Raw genomic sequence first — 23,002 nt, 5'->3', positions numbered from 1 at the left:
AAGTTACAGAACCTTTTCATCTAATGACACAGATGTCCAATATTTAAGACCTTTAAACGTGTGCCTTGGCCAGATAGTTCATTGTTCAGGTTAGAGCTTTGTCCCCATATGTCAAGGAAGTGAGTTTGAGCCCTAGTCAGGGCACATACAGGAATCAATCAATGAATGCAAATTGATGTTTCTTTCTCCCCCCAAATCAATTTAAAAATAAAGCCAGTAACTGCTCTGGAGGTTGAGGAGTTGCCGCCTCCATTCAGCTCCCGCTCTCTGCAACAGAACCAGACGTTTCATCCAGAGATCCACGGGATTCCTGGAGTTCCAGCTGCGCATGGACTGAAAACTATTGCTTTGGCCCGTGTCCCTCATCCAAGGGTTGCCAAGTGCTTTCTTTTTAGCTCTCTCATTCATTCTTCTAGCCTGAGAACTTGAGAGGCTGGCTATATGTCTGAGTAATCCATTTCATCAGTGCCTGGCAGAGGGCTTGGCACAGAAGAAGTGCCCAAACAATTTGTGAGCACCTTGTTTTGAGCTAGAGACTGAGGACTCAGAGATAAAGTCATAATCTCCTCCCCCAAGGGGGAAGAAGAAGAGAACTAATGTATTAAACCCTACAAGTACCAAGCATGTGGAGCTTAGTGCTACTTTATACTGTTTTATTTCCACGTGCTAAGGTAGTGTAATCAAAAGAGAAAAATTGAAGTTTGTTTTATCAGTTTTTGTGCTTTTCTGGATGTTAGAAATTTTTTTTTTTGTATTTTTCTGAAGTTGGAAACGGGGTGGCAGACAGACTCCCGCATGTGCCTGACTGGGATCCACCCGGCATGCCCACCAGGGGGTGATGCTCTGCCCATCTGGGGTGTCGCTCTGCCGCAATCAGAGCCATTCTAGTGCCTGAGGCAGAGGCCATGGAGCCATCCTCAGCGCCCGGGCCAACTTTGCTCCAATGGAGCCTTGGCTGCGGGAGGGGAAGAGAGAGACAGAGAGGAAGGAGAGGGGGAGGAGTGGAGAAGCAGATGGGCGCTTCTCCTGTGTGCCCTGGCCGGGAATTGAACCCGGGACTCCTGCATGCCAGGCTGATGCTCTACCACTGAGCCATCCAGCCAGGGCTTAGAAATATTTTTATAATATAAAAATGCATACTACAAACTAAATTAAGGCTCCCACCTTCATCCCATAAGAGTAGGAATATGGCAGGAAGGAGGAAGAGACTGGCAGCATGAAGCAAGGTACAGGCCTGTGTGTCTTTGGAGGCCAAGCTTCCTTGTGCCTGAGTGTGTGCCTAGTGTGCAAAACATTAATTTGCATAAACTATTGTGTATTTTGAGCCGGGGGTCTAGAGTGTAGTGGCTACTTAGTAAGTAATGGCTGACAGAATATGATGTTCTATGCTTTCTAGTTATGGTTACTATAATATTGTGGCCACTTGTGCTCATATGCTTGAATGGTCTCTGGCCATCCACAACACGTGGTCAGTTTTGTTCATTTGCTCTACAAATCTTTTGGTAATCTTTTATTGTTGTTGATTGTAGGGGTTTTTTAAAGTCTTGTTTGCTGTGTCTTTCAGGTGCTAGGCTCTCACAATAATATAGTGGGACCTGGTTGGTTGGCTCAGTGGTAGAGCGTCAGCCTGGGGTGTGGAAGTCCAGGGTTCGATTCCCAGTCAGGTCACACAGGAGAAGTGCCCATCTGCTTCTCCACCCTTCCCCCTCTTCTTCCTCTCTGTCTCTCTCTTCCCCTCCCGCAGCCAAGGCTCCATTGGAGCAAAGTTGACCCTGGTGCTGAGGACAGCTCTATGGCCTCCGCCTCAGGTGCTAGAATGGCTCTGGCCACAATGGAGTGATGCCCCAGATGTGCAGAGCATCGCCCCCTGGTGGGCATGCTTAGTGGATCCTGGTCAGGCGCATGCGGGAGTCTGACTGCCTCCCCACTTCTAACTTAAGAAAAATAGAAAAATATATATATACATATATATTATATATTATATATAATATAATATAATATATAATATATATTATATATAACATATATATTATATAATATATATTATATATAATATAATGTATAATATATATTATATAATATATATTATATATATAATATATATATATATTATATATATATATATATATAGAGAGAGAGAGAGAGAGAGAGAGAACAAGATTTAGTTCTTGGCCAGAGCAGAGAGCTTGTAGACTAGTGAGTAACAGCAATGTGTAAAAAGCTGATGGTGACTCTTTGGAGCACCCAGTCAAGTGTTTGTGCTCTTTTCCCACCTTCAAGATTCAGTGTGGCTTTGAAGAGTGCTAATTCATTTCTGGTAGTGATCTCTCCAAACACAATAATTCTCAACTAAAAACATTTTTTAAAAATTTGATTCTAGAGAGAGGAAAGGAGAGAGAGAAGGGGAAAGAGAGAAATATCAATTTGTTCTTCCACTTATTTATGCATTCATTGGTTAATTCTTGAATGTGCTCTGACCAGAAATTGAACCTGCAAACTTGGTATATTGGGACAACGCTCTAACCAGCTGAGCTACCTGGCTAGGATAATTTTCTTAATTTTATTATAGCTCAAGGTACCTGCAGTTATTCTAAAAGATGCTGCAAAATATTAGTGAAATTGAAAGTGAAATTCATAAAATTTATTAAAATTTCTAGATTTAAAATTATATTTGTTCTAATAGTACTTTTTCTAGATGGGAAGAAACAAGGTTAGTGTTCATGAAATCAAGCAAAATGATGAAAGGGATGTGCAAAGAGCATGGTATACTCATTCAGTGGCATGTTTTATAATCACTAAAAAAGAATAAAGCTGATTTTTATGAATAGTTAAATGGTAGAATTTCCAGGATATATTGAGGTGAAAAAATATATGTATGCTATCATTTGTATAAAACATGCACACACACAAACATGCATTTGTTTGTATGCATATAGAAATCTCTGGCAGGATTTACCAGAAACTGGTTGCATTAGTAAGATCTAGGGAGGAAAATGCATAGCTAGAGAACAGAGAGGGAAGAAAGTTTACTTTTCTCCATAGTCCCTTTTGTACCTTTTGAACTATGTGTGTGTATTATTTTTTTATTAAAAAGAAAGGAGAAGCCTGACCAGGCGGTGGCGCAGTGGATAGAGCATCGATCTGGGATGCGGAGAACCCAGGTTCAAGACCCCAAGGTCGCCAGCTTGAGCACGGGCTCATCTGCTTAAGCAAAAAGCTCACCAGCTTAGACCCAAGGTTGCTGGCTTGAGCAAGGGGTTACTCGGTCCACTGAAGGCCCACAGTCAAGGCATATATGAGAAAGCAATCAATGAACAACTAAAGTGTTGCAACAAAAAACTGGTGATTGATGCTTCTCATCTCTCTCCATTCCTGTCTGTCCCTATCTATCCCTCTCTGACTCTCTCTCTGTCCCTGAAAGAAAAAAAAAAAAAAAAGAAAGGAGAAAATAAAGCCTTAAACACACACAGACACCCATAATAAACTGGTAGATTATATGAATTATTCCTTAAAGCATTCTGCTTGACCTACTCTTTGCAGAAGGACCGGTCTGATTTAAGGGTTGTTTATTTATTCCTGGCACTAACATTTGTTACTCAGATAAGGGAAGTAACTTGCTTCCTGCATCCTGGTGGTAAAGGTTTAACAAAATGTTCATGAATTTTTCTTTTTGGTGATCTTTTTTTTTTATAAGTTTTTAAATTTTATTTTTATTTTTTTTACAGAGACAGAGAGTGAGTCAGAGAGAGGGATAGACAGGGACAGACAGACAAGAATGGAGAGAGATGAGAAGCATCAATCATTAGTTTTTCATTGCGTGTTGCAACACCTTAGTTGTTCATTGATTGCTTTCTCATATGTACCTTGACTGTGGGCCTCCAGCAGACCGAGCAACTCCTTGCTGGAGCCAGCGACCTTGGGTTCAAGCTGGTGAGCTTTGCTCAAACCAGATGAGCCTGCACTCAAGCTGGCGACCTCAGGGTCTCAAACCTGGGTCTTCTGCATCCCAGTCCGACACTCTATCCACTGCACCACTGCCTGGTCAGGCGGTGATCTTCTAATGAAAGACACTATAAACAAATCAGTGTCTTTACTCACCCAATTATGGGAGGTGTTTTGGCTTTTGCATTCTGATCTTCCACTGTTTTTAAGGCAGCTAATTATGGAGATCTGTGTTTGACCTTTTAAGAAAGAAAATTCTGACTAAATGAGTATTGAATGCATGTAAAAATAATTTTCCCTTGCTTGCATGAATAGGGCAAGGGCGATAAAGAAAATACTCCTAAGAGTCTAAATTCTGGTGCTTCATTTTCTTGTCTCTGAATTTTTTGGTTTCCTTGGCAGGCCCTTTTTGGATTTGCGCCACATTGGTCTTTGCCATAGCAATTAGTGGAAATCTTTCCAACTTCTTAATCCATCTGGGAGAGAAGACACACCATTATGTACCTGAATTCCGAAAAGGTTGGTGAATAGATTGACTTACTTGGAATGCTGTCAGTTTATAATCCTGAGTTCCTTTTAACCACTGAGCTCTTGGGCCCCTGTCTCTAGGTGCTGCATCCCCTGCTTTCTGTATTTAGGGTTCAGACATACCTAGTGTCTCAGAATTTACCATAATTCACATAATTTTTTAAAAATTGTGGTAAAACTGCCCTGGTCTGGTGATTCATTTGGTTATAGCATCGGCCTGACATGCCAAGATTGTGGATTTGATCCCTGGTCAGGGCACATACAAAAATCAACCAATGAATGTATAAGTGGGTGAAACAGCAAATTGTTGTTTCCTTCTTTCTTTCTCTCCTTTCCTCTCTCTAAAAAAACAACAACAAAAGCAACAACCTTATAAAAATTATGGTAAAATATACATAACATAAAATTAACCATATTAACTTGACCAGGGGGTGGCGCAACAGATGGAGTGTCAGCTTGGGACTCTGAGGACCCAGGTTTGAAACCCCGAGGTTGTTGGCTTGAGTATAGGCTCATCCAGTTTGAGCGAAGACTCGCTACCTTGAGCGAGGGGTCACTGGCTTGAGGGTGGGGTCTCTGGCTTGAGTGTGGGATCATAGGCATGACCCCATGGTCACTGGCTTGAGCCCAGAGGTCACTCACTAGCTTGAAGCCCAAGGTTGAGCAACAGGTCATTGGCTTGGGTATAGCTACCTCCCTACCCCTCATCCCTGGTCAAGACACATACGAGAAAGCAATCAGTGAACAACTAAGGTGCTGCAACTCTTGAATTGATACTTGTCATCTCTCTCCCTGTTTGTCTCTCTTGCTCACTAAAAAAAAAAAAAAATTAACCATATTAGCCTTTTGTGTGTGTATATGTGTGTGTGTTTCTGAAGTGAGAAGCAGGGAGGCAGAGAGACAGACTCCTGCATGTGCCTGACCGGGATCCACCCAGCATGCCCACCAGGGGGCGATGCTCTGCCCATCGGGGGCATTGCTCCATTGCAACCGGAGCCAATCTAGCACCTGAGGTGGAGGTCATGGAACCATCCTCAGCGCCCAAGCCAAATTTGCTCCAATGGAGCTTTGGCTGCAGAAGGGGAAGAGAGAGCTAGAGAGAAGGGAGAGGGGGAAGGGTGGAGAAGCAGATGAGTGCTTCTCCTGTGTGCCCTGGCCAGGAATCGAACCCGGGACTTCCATACACCGGGGTGATGCTCTACCACTGAGCCAACTGGCCAGGGCCCATGTTAACCATTTTTAAGTGTACAGTTCAGTGGTATTAAAGTAAAGTCTGTCAAAATATTGTGAATCCCACCCTGGCTGGATAGCTCGTTTGGTTAGAACATCGTCCTGAAGTGCAGAGGTTACGGGTTGGATCCCTGGTCAGGGCACATACAGGAACAGATCGATGTTCCTGTCTCTTTCTCTCTCTCTACCTCTTTCTCTAAAATCAATAAAATAAACATTTAAAAAAAATATTGTGAATCCCCATAATCTTCTGGAAAACTATAGAGGAATACCCAATAGCAATTAGAATTTATTCAAAGAAAAATGTACAAAATAAACAAAAAGCAGTGTTTCCATTGTAGCATTATTTGTATTATCCAGGTGTTGGAAACAGTAGGGACATTTTAATTTAAGTCATGATAACTCAGCTAGCTAGGTCTGGAGCCACTAATTATGAGGCTCTAGCATAAGGTGGAAGACTGATTATCCAAACTTATGCCTGTGCTGTTAGCCACTTTGTTAAAGAGAAGTTGTCAAATGTTCAGGGCCTAGAAGGGAAAATGCAGAAGTGACTGTGTCCTATAATGGGCTTGTGGATGACACTTCCTGTTTTAAAACTTCCCTTCTTATGGTGGTGGTGCTGGGTATTTAAAAACACAAACAGCCTGACCTGTAGTGGCTCAGTGGATAAAGCATCGACCTGGAAATGCTGAGGTCACCAGTTTGAAACCCTGGGCTTGCCTGGTCAAGGCACATATGGGAGTTGATGCTTCCAGCTCCTCCCCCCTTCTCTCTTTCTGTCTCTCTCTCCCCCTCTCTCTCTCTCCTCTCTAAAAATGAATAAAAAAAAAACACAAACAGCTTTTAGGGACTTGCAGATGAGGGCCACTCCAAAATGAAAAAGTTTGGCTTCGTAGGAGATCAACCTGTGCCACTTTTTTCTTTCCTTTATTTTTTTTTAGCAAGAGACAGACAGCGTAAGAGAGAGATGAGAATCATCAACTTGTAGTTGCATTACTTTTAGTTGTTCACTGATTGCTTCTCATATGTGACTTGACTGGGAGGCTCCAGCTGAGCCAGTGACCCCTTGCTCAAGCCAGTGACCTTTGGGTTCAAGCCAGTGACCATGGGATCATGTTGATGATCCCACACTCAAGCCAGTGAGCCCGTGCTCAAGCCAGTGACCTCAGTGTTTCAAACCTGGGACCTCAGCATCTCAAGTCAATGCACCAGTCAGGCGCCACTTTTTATTTTTTTAAAGTTTTTTTTTTAAATGTATTGATTCTTAGAGGAGAGAGAGTGAGAGAGAAGGAGGAGGGAGAAACAGGCAGCATCAATTCATAGTAGTTGCTTTCTGTATGTGTCTTGACCGAGCAAGCCCAGGACTTCAACCTGCGACTTCAGCATTCCAGATTGACACTTTATCCACTGCGCCACCACAGGTCAGGTGAGGCGCCATGTGTTAAATTTTCTCTTTCCCTCCTTGCCTGCCTGCTTTCCTGTTGAGAGGCTGTATGTATATACATAGACTGTATACAAGCATGGTCTCTAGAACCAGGTCACTGGCTTCAAGTTCTAGTCCCATCACTCATTAACTTCTATCTTGTTGGGCAAGTTATTTCATCTCTCTTGGCCTCAGATTCCTCATCAGTGAAATGGAAATAATAATACCTATGTTATAGGGCTATTGTATGAATAAAGAGTTGGTATATATAAAGCAATATTACATACACATGTGTGTATATAGAGATATGTATTTATTTATATATGTGTGTATATGTTTGTGTCTCTGTATATCTATCCTTCCTTCTTTCTTTCCCTCTACCCTTTATATGCCTATTTTCCTTTTTTTTCTTTCCTTCTTCATTATAAAATCAAACCTGGATTCAGTCCCAACTCATTTGTCAAATAACCTTGGTTAGATGCCTTACCGGTGGTGGCACAGTAGATAAAGCGTCGACCTGGAATACTGGGGTCGCTGGTTCTAAACGCTGAGGTCACTGGCTCTGAGCGTGGGCTCGTCAGCGCAGGGTCATTGACTTGAGCAGGGGGATCATCCACACGATCCCAAAGCTCACCAGCTTGAGACCAAAGGCTGCTGGCACGAAAAGCCCAGAGTCTCTGGCTTGAACAAGGGGATATTGGCTTGGCCGTGGTCAAAACATGTACAAAAAGCAATCAATGCACAACTAAAGTGAAAGCAACTACGAGCTGATGCTTCTCACCCTCTCTCTTCCTTCTTGTCTCTTTTTCACTCTCTCTTCCTCAAAAAAAAAAAAAGACCTCGATTAGAGTTAAATTCAATAAATGTTATCCCTGAGATATGAACCCTACCTTCAAGTAGCTTCAGTGCTTAAGCAAAGAAAGACAGGTAAATGCATATGCTATAAATAGTATGTGTTAAATTCTATATCTGAGATATGTATAGGTATATTGACAGAAAAGAAGGACTGAATCATTCTGCCTGAGGCATTGGAAGCTCAGAAGGGTCTTTATCTAATCTTTTTCTCTTTGGCTGTGTACCCTAGTATCAGGGAGTTATGGGATTTTTGTACCAGTAAGATAGTCATTGTCTCTATCAAACAGTTTTTCTCAAATTAATTAATTAATTAATTCATTCATTCATTTTAGAGAAGAGAGAGAGTGAGAAAGAAGGGGGGGAGGAGCAGAAAACATCAACTCCCATATGTGCCTTGACCAGGCAAGCCCAGGGTTTCAAAATGGCGACCTCACATTCCAGGTTGATGCTTTATCCACTGTGTTACCACAGGTCAGGCTTTTAAAAAATATTTTTAAATTTTTATTTATTTAACAGTTTTTCATTTTATGTAAAAAGTATTAAGCCACGCAACCAAGGTCAGATCCTGCTTCTACCACTTAATTATTTAACCTTGATCACTTAGTTTATCTGTTCCTGTTTTCTTGTCTGCAAAATAAAGCTATAGAATATATGAAATAACGTGTTTACATGTCTGTTAATATAAAAATCTAAGTATTAGTTATTTATTATTTATCAGTCAGTGTTCCAGGTATACCTGTTTTTACTCATTTAATTCTAATCTTATAGGGTAGTATACTATTATTTTCCCCATTTTACAGATGAGGAGACGGAGGCAGGATGGTTACTTAGCCATAAGTGGCATAGCTAGGATTAGAACCCATGGAGTCTGCATTCAGAGTCTGTGTTCCTGAGTTTTACAAAGTGTTGTCTCTTGGTAAGCACTCAGTGTAATGCCTGACATGAGTGGCTAGCTGTAGCCATAGTAGTAATTCTTTTCCCTGTCTTTTAGTTATCCAAGAAAAAAGCAATATGTCAGCAAAATTACATTTGGCTTAATCAGGGAGTTTCCAATGTGAAAAAGCTGCTCTGGGAATTAACAATGTTTTGGACAATCACGTGTCTTAACCAGAGTCTGACTGTATTACTAGGGATGCCTTTGTTCTTGCCAAGAGCGTTAAGTGAATTACCTGCTGATTTTCATGTAGGAAGAGCTGGTGCCACCGGCTTAGCCACGCTTTATGACCCTCCACTCCAGAAGCGGGAGAATGAATCCTCTAGGGTGTGCTGCTGCCAGAGGAGGAGGGAGGTACAGTAATATACTGAACATTGCTGTTCTGAGGAGCTGCTAAATAGCTTTTCTACCACAGAGACAGAATTATTTTAAGAAGGAAGTGAAACTGGAGAATATTTCAAGCAGTTCATCAATAAGCTGGAACTCCTTATTTTAGAGACAGAAGGAATCCTAAATAGCATGCAGAGCAAGTTAATCTGTACCCAGGGCATTTTAATAAATTTGCTAAAGAAATCACTGTCAGTTCATGTTATACTAGGAAAGAGGATATGTTTTTCCAAGGGGATAGTTGGCTTTTATTTGATTGAAATACTCAGTATATATATATTTTAATTTTTTTGTATTTTTTCTAAGTGAGAAGGGGGGGTGGGGTACGAATGGGGGAGGCAGACAGACAGACTCCCGCATGAGCCCTACTAGAATCCACTCAGGGGGCGATGTTTGGCCTATCTAGGGCATTGCTCCGCTGCAACCGTAGCCATTCTAGCGCCTGAGGCGGAGACCATGGAGCCATCCTCGGCTCCCGGGCCAACTTTGCTCCAATGGAGCCTTGGCTGTGGGAGGGGAAGAGAGAGATAGAGAGAAAGGTGAGGGGGAAAGGTGGAGAAGCAGATGGGCGCTTCTCCTGTGTGCCCTGGCTGGGAATCGAATTCTGGACTTCCACGCGCTGGGCCGATGTTCTACTGCTGAGCCAACCGGCCAGGGCCAAAATGCTCAGTATATTTAAACACTTGGTGCGTGGCCTTCTGAAGTATTTAATTGTATAATTCAGTTTTTAATAACTAAAAATATTAGTGTTAGCTATTAAACAAATTTTAAAAACCACATGAGAGACTACTGGTCATCAGCACGAAGACAGATGCTAAAGATTCATCAGTTCATTGCATTTATAGAGCATCTACTATGTGCCAGGAGCTGTTTCAGGCTCAGGGTCTGTGAAAATCATTAAGATGTGATCCCATGGTCCAGTGAAGTGGATGGACATGTTAGGAAACAGGTATAGTAAGGTATTGGAAGTGCTTTGATAGTGCTGAAGGCATGATGGGGATTAAAACTGTGTCCTGTCATCCTCAGTGTCCATAGCAGCCACAGTCATCTATGCCTATGCGTGGCTGGTTCCTCTTGCACTCTGGGGTTTCCTCCTGTGGAGAAACAGCAAAGTTATGAACATCGTTTCCTATTCATTTTTGGAGATTGTGTGTGTCTATGGATATTCACTCTTCGTTTATATCCCCACAGCGGTAAGTACCACAGTTACTCCAAGTGATGTCCTGTTCTTGGTTGAAAATTCAACCAGCATCATTATTTGTAGCCTAACATTAATGTGCGCCTGAAAAAATACCCCTGTGAATTTAGAAGTTCAACTTGAATGGGGACTGAAGAGCCAAGAGCCTTCACTAAAGTCCTTCGCTATGAAAGCTTTCTCCCAGCCCTGACCAGATAGCTTGGCTGGTTAGAGCATTGTCCTGGTAAGCAAAGTTTGCAGATTCAACCCCAGTCAGGGTACATACAGGAACATACTGATGTTTCTGTCTGTCTCTCTGTTCCTTGCTCTCTAAAATCAGTAAATATAAATAAACAAAAAGAAGGAAAGAAAGCTTTCCCCTCAGTCTGAGTGCCGGCGGTGGTTATTCAGGCTGTGCTAAGAAACCAGAGTCAGTGGGGGCCCAGTGCTGCTTGGCTCATGGGCCTTTATAAACATATGTGCCTGGAATGAACAAATGTCTCTCTGAACTGCCTCCAAAAACCCCTCCCCTCCCTCTCTTCTTTCAGATACTGTGGATTATCCCCCAGAAAGCCGTTCGTTGGATTCTAGTCATGGTGGCCCTGGGCATCTCAGGCTCTGTCTTGGCAATGACATTTTGGCCAGCTGTTCGTGAGGATAACCGGCGTGTTGCCTTGGCCACAATTGTGACAATTGTGTTGCTTCATGTGCTGCTTTCTGTGGGATGTTTGGTATGGTCTCATTCCTGTGTTCTTATAGTGCATTTTATTTTTTAAATTTATTTTTTTTATTTTTTTGTGTATGACAGAGACAGAGTCAGAGAGAGGGACAGACATACAGGAAGGGAGAGAGATGAGAAACATCAATTCTTTGTTGTGGCACCTTAGTTCATTGATTGCTTTCTCATATGTGCCTTGACCGGGGGGCTACAGCAGACTGAGTGACCCCTTGCTCGAGCCAGCAACCTTGGGCTCAAGCTGGTGAGCCTTGCTCAAACCAGATGAGCCAGCGTTCAAGCCGACGACTGCGGGGTCTCGAACTTGGGTCCTCCACGTCCCAGTTCAACGCTCTATCCACTGTGCCACCACCTGGTCAGGCTCTTATAGTGCACTTTAAATGCAAATACTTAAAGGCCTCAAACTGTTAGATATGATGGTTCTTGAAAAACTGATTCCATGAGGCCCTGGCTGTTTGGCTCAGTGGTAGAGCATCAGCCCAGCATGTGTATGCCCCAGGTTTGATTCCCAGTCAGGGCACACAGGAGAGGTGACCATCTGCTTTCCACCCCTCTCCCTCTTCTCTTTCTTTCTCTTCCTCTCTCTCTCTCTCTCTTTTCTTTCTCTCTTTTCCCCTCATAGCCATGGCTTGATTGATTTGAGCACATTGGCCTCTGGCGCTGAGGATGTCTCCATAGAGCCTCTGCGTAGGCCCTAAAAATAGCTTCGTTGTGAGCATGGTCCCAGATGGGCAGAGCATCGGTCCCAGATGGGGGTTGCCGAGTGGGTTCCGGTTTTGAGCGCATGCTGGAGTCTGTCTCTCTATCTCCCCTACTCTCACTTGGAAAAGAAGAAGAAAAAAAACTGGCTCCATGAAATAAATACTGTTTTAGATAGACTCTCCTGGATGAGAAGTGGTAAAGTCATGAGGATTTCATTGTGATTTCCAGCTTTACCAGCTTTCTAAGATTTGATTAAGATTCAGTGTCTGGCCAGAGGACACAGGTGTGGATGAGTGTCTATAAATAGGATTGAGAGTTCTGCTTTTGAATGCCTTTGCTAGTTTTCTGCACATAACTAGAAAGAGTTTTGAAATTTAAAGCTTCAGAAGTGAAAGCTTGAGAATGAAGTCAAATACAGGAAAAGAGAGAGTTATTTTTAAGATGAACAACATTTAAAACAGTTTTTGAGTTTATGTGTGTAGGTATCTTTTAGTGAAAACATATGCTTTTGAGTCAGACAAGACAGGCCCAGATTGAAGACCAGCTGTCACTCACTGGCTGTGTTAACTTGTCTGAGCCTGTAAAATGGGTATACTAGATCCTGCTTCAGGGATGTTCTGAGGATAAAACAATACATATTGAGCACAGAACTATAGAATTTATCCCGTAAGTGCCCATAAATTAGATCCCTTTTCTTTGAGCCTAAGGAGATATGATTGTATACCTTTTTGTACACATGGTACACAAAAATTGCTGTGTGTGGCCTTAACAAGGCCTGGCGCAGGTTTTGAAAAAACTTCGAGTGCAAGAATGTTAATAAGGTCACCGATGAAGGGGAAGGACATGCCCGCAGGAAGGCATCCATGTCACATACATCCAGACCCTTGGTCAGGTTTTGCAGTTGTGGGAGAAAAAATTTCTTTGGCACCATTTGATCTTTAATATTTTTGTGTGGATGGCCATGGTCTCATTAAGTGCATTAATAAGATCTCAATGCTTTATCATTGAATAAGTCTCATAAAAAGCATTAAGTTCTGAAACACAGACCTGATTTAAATGTACTCGAGATGTGCCTAAGCCTTAAACCCTTGAGACAGAAGACTGTGGGTTTGACTCATGGCAGAGCAACACTGTTCATTTCTTGCACTTGGAATCTCTGGCTGATTCCTTGGAATGCTGCTGTGACCCTTCTGTTTGCTGAAGAAGAATGCCCTTTTCATTGGAACTAGCTCTCTCACTTCCCGTTTCTCTTCTGAACTTTTCCCCATTATATATCTGATTAAGAAGTCTGTGAGGAGAAAAAGCATTGCCTTGTGTGGGTCTGTAAAGAACAGAGAGCATTAAGGCAGATTGGATAATGCAGCAGGCGTGTGGTGTGGCTGTTGTTATTACTATTATTGTTGACCCATTTCATCTGGTACCTGTGGTCAGGATCTTTTACCTCCTATGCCCGTTATTTCCCTTTTGGAGTAAAGGACACTGAAGTTAAGATTTACCTGCCCACCTCGCTACTCAGGAACTTTGTAAAAGAGAGCACTATAATGAATTAGAGCACTGGATAAGAGCTGCTTAGTTACCACTGTGAGCCCCGCAAGTGACTTAACTCTTAGAACCTTGGTTTCCTTATCTGTCAGGGAGATTCATATTTTTGTGGGCTTTTGTGAGACTCAATGAAATGTCTTTATATACTGACAGTTTCCCCAGCAGTAAAGAAGTTATTAAAAGAGTCCTGTGCCATCAAAACCCATCAGGGCCATTCTGCTATTCCTCCCGAGTGCCCCAGTGAGAGCCATTCAAGGTCACACGGTCTAAAGACTGTGCCTCTTTCATCAGTGCCTCTCACTGGCATCTTTCCATCTTTCTCCTGAACTTCTGACATTGTATACCTGGCTGAGAAGTTGGAGGAAAGAAGGAGGCAGGCATTCCTCTGTTGAGTTCTAAGGGACTTGGCAGAGCAGGGCAGGCTGAATGGTGGAACAGGGCAGTAATAGTGTGTGTAGGATCTTTCCCTGGAGAGGGGCACAGTTTTCTTCTCCTCAGGGATGGAGCTATCTTGTGATCAGGTGTGTAGCCAGGCCCCACAGTGTCTAGGGCTTTGTTGTCCACACTGGAGATTGCCTCCTTCTTTCTGTTCTGGAGGAGATGTGCAGGGCAGGAGGGCTGAAGCAGAAGTTAGGAGACGGTTCTAGCCCCAGCTCCATCACTCCCATTGTTGGACCCCTGCCTCCTCACTTAGAAAAAGGAGCTGTAATATCTTTACTGGTGTAAGGCTTGAATGGTATGTGCAGCATGTAAAACTGGACAAGCTGTATAGACAAAGACATTGGAAAGGCCGGGAGAGGAATTGGCAGGGGAGTTAGTTGAGCCAAGGGGTACTGTCTGAACCAGACAGCTTGGCCTTCTCACTCTCCCCTGAGGAGCACGGGTTGGTGTTTTTGCCTTAGTGCAGTGAAGCATCCGACAGCCCTGCACCTTTCAAGGTCTCCTCAGTGCTGCACCTGGGCATGACCTCTAAGCTGGTACCAGCACATGCCTGGCGGGACGACTGAGGAAGCAGCAGAGGCGAGTCCTTGGCTGGTGTGATCGGAGATGGACGGGTCTGTGTTTCAGGTGGTTACTGCTGATAGCAGGGGGTCCTGTGCCCTTGCATTTGTGGAACTAATAGAATTATAACTTGGCCTTAGAGATTGTTTTCAATCCCTTTGTTTTAGAGATAAGAAAACTGAGGCCTATATGCCACATATATTTTTAGAAATAAAAGACTAAAAGGGCTAAAAAGGTGGGTTTTTGTAATGGTACTTTCACATATTTGTATTATTTGATTTTGTTAAAATATATATTACTTTTAAAATCCATGGGGAAAAAATTAAGATACTCCTTTTTTCTTTTTTTTTTCTTTTTTTTTTTTATTATAAATAAATTGTTATTTTAATGGAGTGACATCAATAAATCAGGGTACATATATTCAAAGAAAACATTTCCAGGTTATCTTGTCATTTAGTTCTGTTGCATACCCATCACCCAAAGAGAGATCGTCCTCTGTCACCCTCTATCCAGTTTTCTTTGTACTCCTCCCCCTCCCCTTCTCCCTCATTTCCTCCCCCCACCCCCCGTAACCACCACACTCCTGTCCATGTCTCTTAGTCTCGTTTTTATGTCTCACCAATGTATGGAATCCTGCAGTTCTTGTTTTTTTCTGATTCACTTATTTCCCTCCGCATAATGTTATCAAGATTCCACCATTCTGCTTTAAGTGATCTGATGTCATTATTTCTTCTAGTTGAATAGTATACCATGGTGTATATGTGCCCCATCTTCTTTATCCAGTCTTCTATTTTTTTTTACAGTGATTAAAAGCCTTTAAGCAAACTCTTGGCCAATACAGCAAGAATCCATAAAAGAGTAGTGTCCTTATCATGTTCACCAAGTCCAGGTTGGCCCCATCACCATGCCAAATCCCTGAAAAATGCAACCCAACCACAGTTCAGTCTGTTAGGAGCTGTCACAGGGAGCAGGAGTCCAGGAAAAGTCCACATCCAGGAAAAGTCCGCATGGCACTGGAGTTGTCACCATTCTATACTTTGCAGCTCATGTCCAAGTCCCAATGACCGCTGCTTCTCGCTGGTAATGATTCAGGTAGACTGGAAAAGCCATTTGCAGCATGCGTGGATATGGAGCTTCTGTTCTCCTCTGCCTGGAGAGATGAGACCAGGTTGCTTTTCCCTGGAGCTCTGCGACTGTGGCATGGTCAAGAGAACCTTGGGATACACTAAGCTGGGTGGCAAAGGTAGATTCATAATAGAAGTTGGCAAAAGGGGGAAAGAGAGCTCTAAATTAGGAGTAGGTCCCAGCCTGAAATATGAGTGGGGCATTGAGGTAGGAGGGATAAAGGAAACACTATATTAAGCAAAGCAGCAGAAAATAGAACTATCAACACCCACAACAGAGATCTTTGAGGGAAGAATAAAAAACCTGACTATTCAGGCAAAACATAGTTAAGTGACCCTTGTGCGAATGAGATCAGTTTACCTGCTTCTTGGAAGAAATACCCTAGGCTCGTCCACAGTGTTGTAGATGGGGCCGACGGCCCTGGGCACCTTCAGCCTTCAGTGGCAAACCTCAGCTTTCTGGGCAAGGTTAGGTCATAGGTGGCTGGAGCAGGGCTGGAAGAGACTGAACCCTCCCTTAGAGGAGCGAGGGGGAAGCCTACCTTCAGTGTCCCTGTTTCCTCGCAGCAGAGGCATGTAAGCCTGGCAGGCTTTAGCTCAATGACCTTCCTTTCCACTATTGAAGCAGGACCCAGATGGCATCCTATGAGACCCCTTTGGGGAGTTGGAGCCTTTAAGGGTGTATCCTAAAAGCTGGTAGTTCCCCTGATCTCTATTGGGCTTTTTCTGCCTCTAGGTATCTTAAAAGCCATGCTCAGAAGATCTCGCTGAGGGGTTTGAGGATCCCCATCCGCCTATATAAATCTTTTCCATATATCTGGAGCTATTTGGAAAAAGACAAAACAGTGTTATTAGCTGGCTCTAATAAAGAAGGTAGTAGTTTGCAGGCGAAAAAGATTTGGTGTCTCCTGTTCATCAGCATTCAAAAGAGATGTAAAATTTTTTTTTTTAAGTAAAAAGTATGATATGGTAGACCCGTAGGAGTTCCAGGATATGACTACCCCCTTTAAAAAAAAATTTTTTTTTTTTTGCCTGACCTGTGGTGGCGCAGTGGATAAAGCGTCAACCTGGAAATGCTGAGGTCGCCGGTTTGAAACCCTGGGCTTGCCTGGTCAAGGCACATATGGGAGTTGATGCTTCCAGCTCCTCCCCACCTTCTCTCTCTGTCTCTCTCTCCTCTCTCTCTCTCTAAAAAAATAAAATAAAATAAAAAATAAAATAAATTAAAAAATTAAAAAAAATTAAAAAAAAAATTTTTTTAATTGACCTTAAAATGTTTGCTGAGTACACTTTAATAATACCTTAACTTTAAAGATTGTAAGCATGACAAAATACAGTGAATGCTTTTGCTCCATATGCAGGAGCATTTTTAGTTTAGCCAGTTTAGGAAATCCAATAATAGAACAATGCATACAGACCATGAGCTATAACATGCTTAGCAGCCTCTCCTGTTCTGACAGAGGTTACTATAGATCTGGAATATGTATCCACTGTAATGTGGACATACGACTGTTTGCCAAATGAAGGTATATGAGTAACATCCATCTGCCAAAGTTGTCCTGGTAAGGGTCCTTGAGGGTTAACTCTAAATGAAGGGGCAGTATAGGACCCCTTGGACAGGATTTCCCAATCTGCCGGGCTGTTTCCCGAAAGTTCAAACTGTTTACACCGGGCTGCAGCGTTCTGGTGATGAATAGTATGAGACTGACTTGCTCGGTCTGTCATGGTTGCTCTATATAATTTTCTTTTGGGTAGTTTGATCAACCAGGGCATTCCTAGGCCCTGGCCGGTTGGCTCAGTGGTAGAGCCTTGGCCTGGTGTGCCAGATTCCCGGGTTCGATTCCCAGTCCGAGCACATAGAAGAAGCGCCCATCTATTTCTCCACCCCTCCCCCTCTCCTTCCTCTCTGTCTCTCTCTTCCCCTCCTGCAGCCAAGGCTCCACCAGAGCAAAGCCACCCTGGGCACTAAGGATGGCCCCACGGCCTCTGCCTCAGTCACTAGAATGGCTCTGGTTGCAACAGAGCAACACCCCAGATGGGCAAGCATTTCCCCCTGGTAGGCATGCCAGGTGGATCCCGGTCAGGCACATGCGGGAGTCTGTCTGACTGCCTCCCCATTTCCATCTTCAGAAAAATACAAAAAATAAATAAATAAAAGAAAAAATACAACAATAAAAAAAATAAAGAAAAGAAAAAAAAAAGGGTATTCCCTTGTGCTAAAGCTCCAGGGAGCATGAAGTGAGCTTGAGTATGTCCAGTCTCGGTGTGGCTTCTTCAGTGTTCCTTGGTTGAGGAGTCCTCTTAGTGGCCCTGGCCGGTTGGCTCAGTGGTAGAGCATCGACCTGGCGTGCAGAAGTCCCGGGTTCGATTCCCGGCCAGGGCACACAGGAGAAGCGCCCATCTGCTTCTCCACCCCTCCCCCTCTCCTTCCTCTCTCTCTCTTCCCCTCCCGCAGCCAAGGCTCCATTGAAGCAAAGATGGCCCGGGCGCTGGGGATGGCTCCTTGGCCTCTGCCCCAGGCGCTAGAGTGGCTCTGGTCGCGGCAGAGCTATGTCCCTGAGGGGCAGAGCTTCGCCCCCTGGTGGGCAGAGCATCGCCCCTGGTGGGCGTGCCGGGTGGATCCCGGTCGGGCGCATGCGGGAGTCTGTCTGACTGTCTCTCCCTGTTTCTAGCTTCAGAAAAATACAAAAAAAAAAAAAAAAAAAAAAAAAAGAGTCCTCTTAGTTTAGTCCCCTCCTTTTTTCTTTTAAGAGAGAATTCCTGGCCCTGGCTGGTTAGCTCAGCTGGAGTGTCATCCCGCCCCCAGGGACACCAGGGTCACAGGTTTGATCCCATGTTAGAACATGTACAGGAAGCAACCAGTGACAGCAAAACTAAGTAGAAAAACAAATTAATGCTTCTCCTTTCTCTCTTCCTCTTTCTGTTTCTCTAAAAATCAATTAAAAAAATAAAAGAAAATGTCACAGCTTAATCTGCAAAGGTTAATGATTAAATCAAACTTCCCAAAATAAGTATCTCCATCTCTTAAAATGAAACTGAGGCCCACAGGGGTGGAGTGACTTGTCCAAGTCACAGTGCAAGTTACTAGCGGAGCCTGGTTGAGAACCTGGGCCTCTTGTCTCATTCCCTCTAAAGAGGGTTTCCTCCAGTAGTCTGGAATAAAAGCGCTGTTCCTGCATTATGGGGGCTTCATGGCTCAGTGCTCCTGCCAGTTAACTGAAGGGGCCCAACAGTAGCAGCATGGCCCCTACCTCCTCATTAAGTTAGGGACTGTTCTTTCCCTGCCTCAGAAGACAGTTGCTGGAAGGGGTCCTGAGGAGGGAGACTTTTAAAACTAATAGAATTATTCTGGGAATGTAATAAACTAGAGGGAGTCAGTCTGCAGCTAGAAACTTTTTGAAATAGACTATTGTAGAATTAATTGTGGATGTTTGGGAAAGCCTTCAGTGTGTTGTGTTGGTGCCCTCTTCTGGCCAATAGAAAGCAGAACAGGTGAAATGGTTCTTGACTTGGTGGCTTTTTATCTTACCTTCCTAACACTCTGACTCCAAGGGGGTATCATGAGCATGCTGTGGTCCCTGATTTAGCGATTCACCTTTCCAATGTTCAAGGCTAGTGAGATTGGTATTTTCCTGGGCTAAGTTAGGATTCTTAGACCTTGACACAGGTAGGAAGATCCTCCTTAATATTTTCTCTCTTCCACCTCCTTACGACTTTTGACAGTTAAATTGTAGATGCTGAGTTGAAGCACTTACCAAACCTTTCATTTCCAAGCTGAAGAATTATGAGGTTCAGTCTGCCTACCACTTTTCTTTTAAAGGTCTTGACAGCGAGCCACCTGGTTTAGCAGCAATTTATCCTAATTCAGTTCATTAAGTATTGATTGTTTACATGGTGTGCCTGGCCTTATGTGAGGGCCTGGTGACAGAGACAAGAACGATACAGTCTCTGGAGGAAAGCCTTGCGCTTTGGAGTTAGAAAGGCCCAGCTTGAGACCTGGCTTCACAACTTTAGCCACATGTACCTGACTGAATGACAGAACCTCAGTTTCTTTATACGTATGTCAAATGAGGATAATAACCGTCTCATGGGGTTGTTGTGAAAATTAAGTTATATGTAGTAAATGCTCAATAAATGGTAGTGATATTCTAAAAGGCACTCACAGCCGAATTAGTGAGACAAGCAGAGATGGTTGTAGTTCAGTGTGATGACCGATGTGTTACAGGGAAACATAGGGACCTTGAGAACCCAATACTATTAGCAGGAAGTCGAGAGCACTCTGGTTTGTAACTCCCCTAATGGGTCTTCTTTTTCTGCAGGCATACTTTTTTGATGCACCAGAGATGGACCATCTCCCAACAACTACAGTTGTTCCAAACCAAACAGTTGTAGCAGCTCATTCCAGCTAAAGCGGAAAGTAAGAGGTTATATGTTTATCTTCTTGCTGTGGTACAGTAGAAAATGGGCAGGTGCATCAGTTCTGTTACAGTCCGCATAAGAACAGAGAGGGCCGGACCCTTTAATATTTCTGCACAATGTAGTGTTTTGTGTGTATACATGAATGTCCCTCCTGCTGAAGTCTTCAGTTGTGAAATCTATACGACTTGGCTTTATAAATTTGGGAAACACAAGTTCTTAGATTCTTCTAGAAGAGGAGCTCCTGTCTTTTGGTCCCTGTATCCTTTCTCCTCTATTCCCTATCCCCTTTCCAGCAGCACAAAATAGGTTTGTTCTGTTTGGTTACAGTCCTGGTGGTTTCTTTCTAGTTTCCCTGTGACTTCTCAACCTGGCCTCAGACTCGAAGTGTGTCCTCTCTTAAATTAAATCATGGGTTCACCAAAGCCTTCAGATTCTTATGCCTGGTATGTTCTTTGGACCTCTGATGATTCCATTGTCAGTGGTTAGCTTAGTGGTTCAGAGTAGAGGGAAAAATATCAATTTCCCCATGGCCTGTTCCTTGCCTTCCTGTTCTGCCTCCTCAGTATTCCAAGGCTGCAGCCATGCTGAACTTCTTGCCATTGCCAGACACAGCATGCCTTTGCACTTGCTGTTCTAGATGTCTGAAATGTTCCTTCATTTTCAGTGGTCACTATTTACCTTGTTATCTCATTATACCTTGTGTTGTACATCACAGAGGGGGACTTGTTTGGACTGGGTCCTGAAGATTGAGAAGAAGCAATCAGTTACTCATTGTTCTGAAAAGAATAGTCAGCTTCCTGCGGCTTGTGGGAAGGTGAAGACATAGGCTGTTCATTGGGGCACAATGATGCCATATCACTGAGAATCAGAAAATGTTAGCTCAGGCCCTGGCTGGGTTGCTTAGTGGGCAGAGCGTTGTTCTGGCATGTGGAGGTCACATATTCGATCCCTGATCAGGGCACATATGAGAAGCAACCAATGAGTGCACTAGTAAATGGAACAACTAAGTGAAACAAGTTGATTCTTCTCTCTCCCTTTCCTTTTCTTTCTTTCTCTCCCTATCTCCCCCTTTCTCTCTTTCTCTCTCTCATATCAATGGAAAAATTTTAAAAAAAAGAAAAGCAAGAAAAAAAAGAAAATGTGAGCCCAGCTGGAGAGGAACAGAGGTAGAGAACCCAATGGTGATAGGTGCTGGGTCTCTGCCTTGGCCCAGAATACCTCACGTCATCCTGGTGAGGCCCTGGTGGGGGGCTTTCTCAGCCTGCTCCTGAATGAGACGTCAGTTCCTTCTTAGTATTTAGACCAGGTGTCCCAGGTGCTGTAAACTTTAAGAGTCAGAAGCTGGCATCTGAGAAGAGACTAGCCCTCAGGCCCTTGTAGGGCTCTCATCCTGATTTACACAGATTTGAAACTTCTGGGCTTTGCTCACACCTATAAACTTGGGTGTCAATGCCTCCATTTGGGTGTCAAGTCTCCAAATAAGGTAGTGATGAACAGTTTCTCTGGAGCCCTCCTGGCAGAAGCATCAATCGCTTTGCCAATGAGAGGGGCTGTCTAAGCTCCAGGCACTACGGATTTGTGAGCTGGCTGTGCCTTTTGCTGTAATCTCTGGACTCCCAGCTTTCATTGAAAAAGTATGGCTTCCAATCTCACAGATAACCTTCCTCATGTAAATCTGTGCATTGGAGGGCTTAGCCTGGAATGGATGACTGGGAAAGCATTAAGCCCTTTTCTCTCTGAAACTCAGGTTTATAGGGGAGCCTCCAATTACTTGTAATTAGAGAAGCATAAATCATTGATGTTATTAAGAATATCGGACTTCCTTCTTCCTTTTAAAAAATTAATTTATCACCTGAGGACCAGTGCCATTTCTTCTTTGAGCCAAAACCCTTGTAAATCCTGGGAACTGTAGTAGGAAGTCTTACTTTGTCTCGAGGGATGGGGCTGCCTTCCCAGGGGCGGGGACAAGTGTGTCTGTCCAGAGGGCTGCAGCCAGCAGATAATTACACTGCAGTGTGAGGAGGGCTTTAATAAGAGATGAGCAAAGGGCTTCAGGAGACTCCTTTATAATTAAAACCCTCCTGATTTCTACGCAGGGTTTATATGCAATTATCCTTTCACTCACTCATGTCAAGAGTGTTCATTTTATAAGCCTTTTTACTAGGCTTATACATATCAATTCTTTTATTCTGAAATCAGTTTTAACTCAGTGCTATAATCCCCTTTAACACAGCCTCCAGACTGCGTGGCTTCACAGCCCCTCTTTTCCACACCGGCTCTGAAATGTCCCTGCCGGGAGATCCGTCTTCAGCTCCTGGGCTCTTTCTTTGTCAGTTGTTCTTGTTTGTTTCCTTTCTTTGAGGTAAATTGAGAGAACCTGGGGCGGCAGGTAGGTTGACATAACTTTTTTTTCATTTTTGAAAACTTATTTAGTGGAAAATTTTAAACATAGACAGAAGCAGAGGGAATAGTATGTGAATCCCCAGGTACTCATCACCCACTTTCAATGGCCAGTCTCATTTCATCCGTTCACCCACCTCTTCCCCATACTATTTTAAAGCAAATGTAAGACATCGGGTTATTTAATCCATAATATTGAAATTTTGTATCCATAAAAGACACTCTTTAAAACATTACCATGATACTATAGTCACATCTAAAAAAAAATTATAACTCCTTAATATCAAATATATTGTATTTGAATTTCATATCAATTCAAACCCAATTTCATGTAGTTGGTTGATGTTCCTCTTAAATATCTTTTAAATTATAGAATCCTACTCCATCTCCCTCTCTCCCTTTGCCATTTGTTTGTTGAAGAATTGTTTCTCACTGTCTGGACTCTACTGATTACATCTCCATGGTATCATCTAACACAGTGGTCCCCAACCTTTTTTGAGCCACAGACCAGTTTAATGTCAGAAGATATTTTCACGGACCAGCCTTTAGGGTGGGACAAATAAATGTATCACATGATCGAGACAAGCGTCAAGAGTGAGTC

At 43.3% G+C, this 23,002-nt stretch overlaps 2 protein-coding genes across 10 annotated transcripts in view; both read left to right on the top strand.

Moving 5' to 3' along the window:
- IFT25 (intraflagellar transport 25) overlaps positions 1-23,002 on the top strand; it is a 144,912-nt gene that overhangs the window by 92,389 nt on the left and 29,521 nt on the right. The window lies entirely within an intron of this gene.
- YIPF1 (Yip1 domain family member 1) overlaps positions 1-23,002 on the top strand; it is a 39,713-nt gene that overhangs the window by 15,002 nt on the left and 1,709 nt on the right. For 5 of the 6 annotated variants that reach the window (XM_066376320.1, XM_066376321.1, XM_066376324.1 and 2 more), the window contains 4 exons: positions 4,345-4,461; positions 10,326-10,492; positions 11,025-11,207; positions 19,902-19,999. In XM_066376320.1, coding sequence (XP_066232417.1) covers positions 4,345-4,461; positions 10,326-10,492; positions 11,025-11,207; positions 19,902-19,991 — 557 coding nt within the window. In that variant the 3' untranslated portion in view covers positions 19,992-19,999. The remainder of the gene's footprint in view (positions 1-4,344; positions 4,462-10,325; positions 10,493-11,024; positions 11,208-19,901; positions 20,000-23,002) is intronic. The other variant, XM_066376325.1, reaches the window with a different exon arrangement.

Source organism: Saccopteryx leptura, chromosome 3 (genome assembly GCF_036850995.1).
Source record: "Saccopteryx leptura isolate mSacLep1 chromosome 3, mSacLep1_pri_phased_curated, whole genome shotgun sequence".
Classification (NCBI taxonomy): Eukaryota; Metazoa; Chordata; class Mammalia; order Chiroptera; family Emballonuridae; genus Saccopteryx; species Saccopteryx leptura.
Note: the sequence above shows the minus strand (reverse complement) of the source record. Positions and strands in the feature narration are given on the sequence as shown.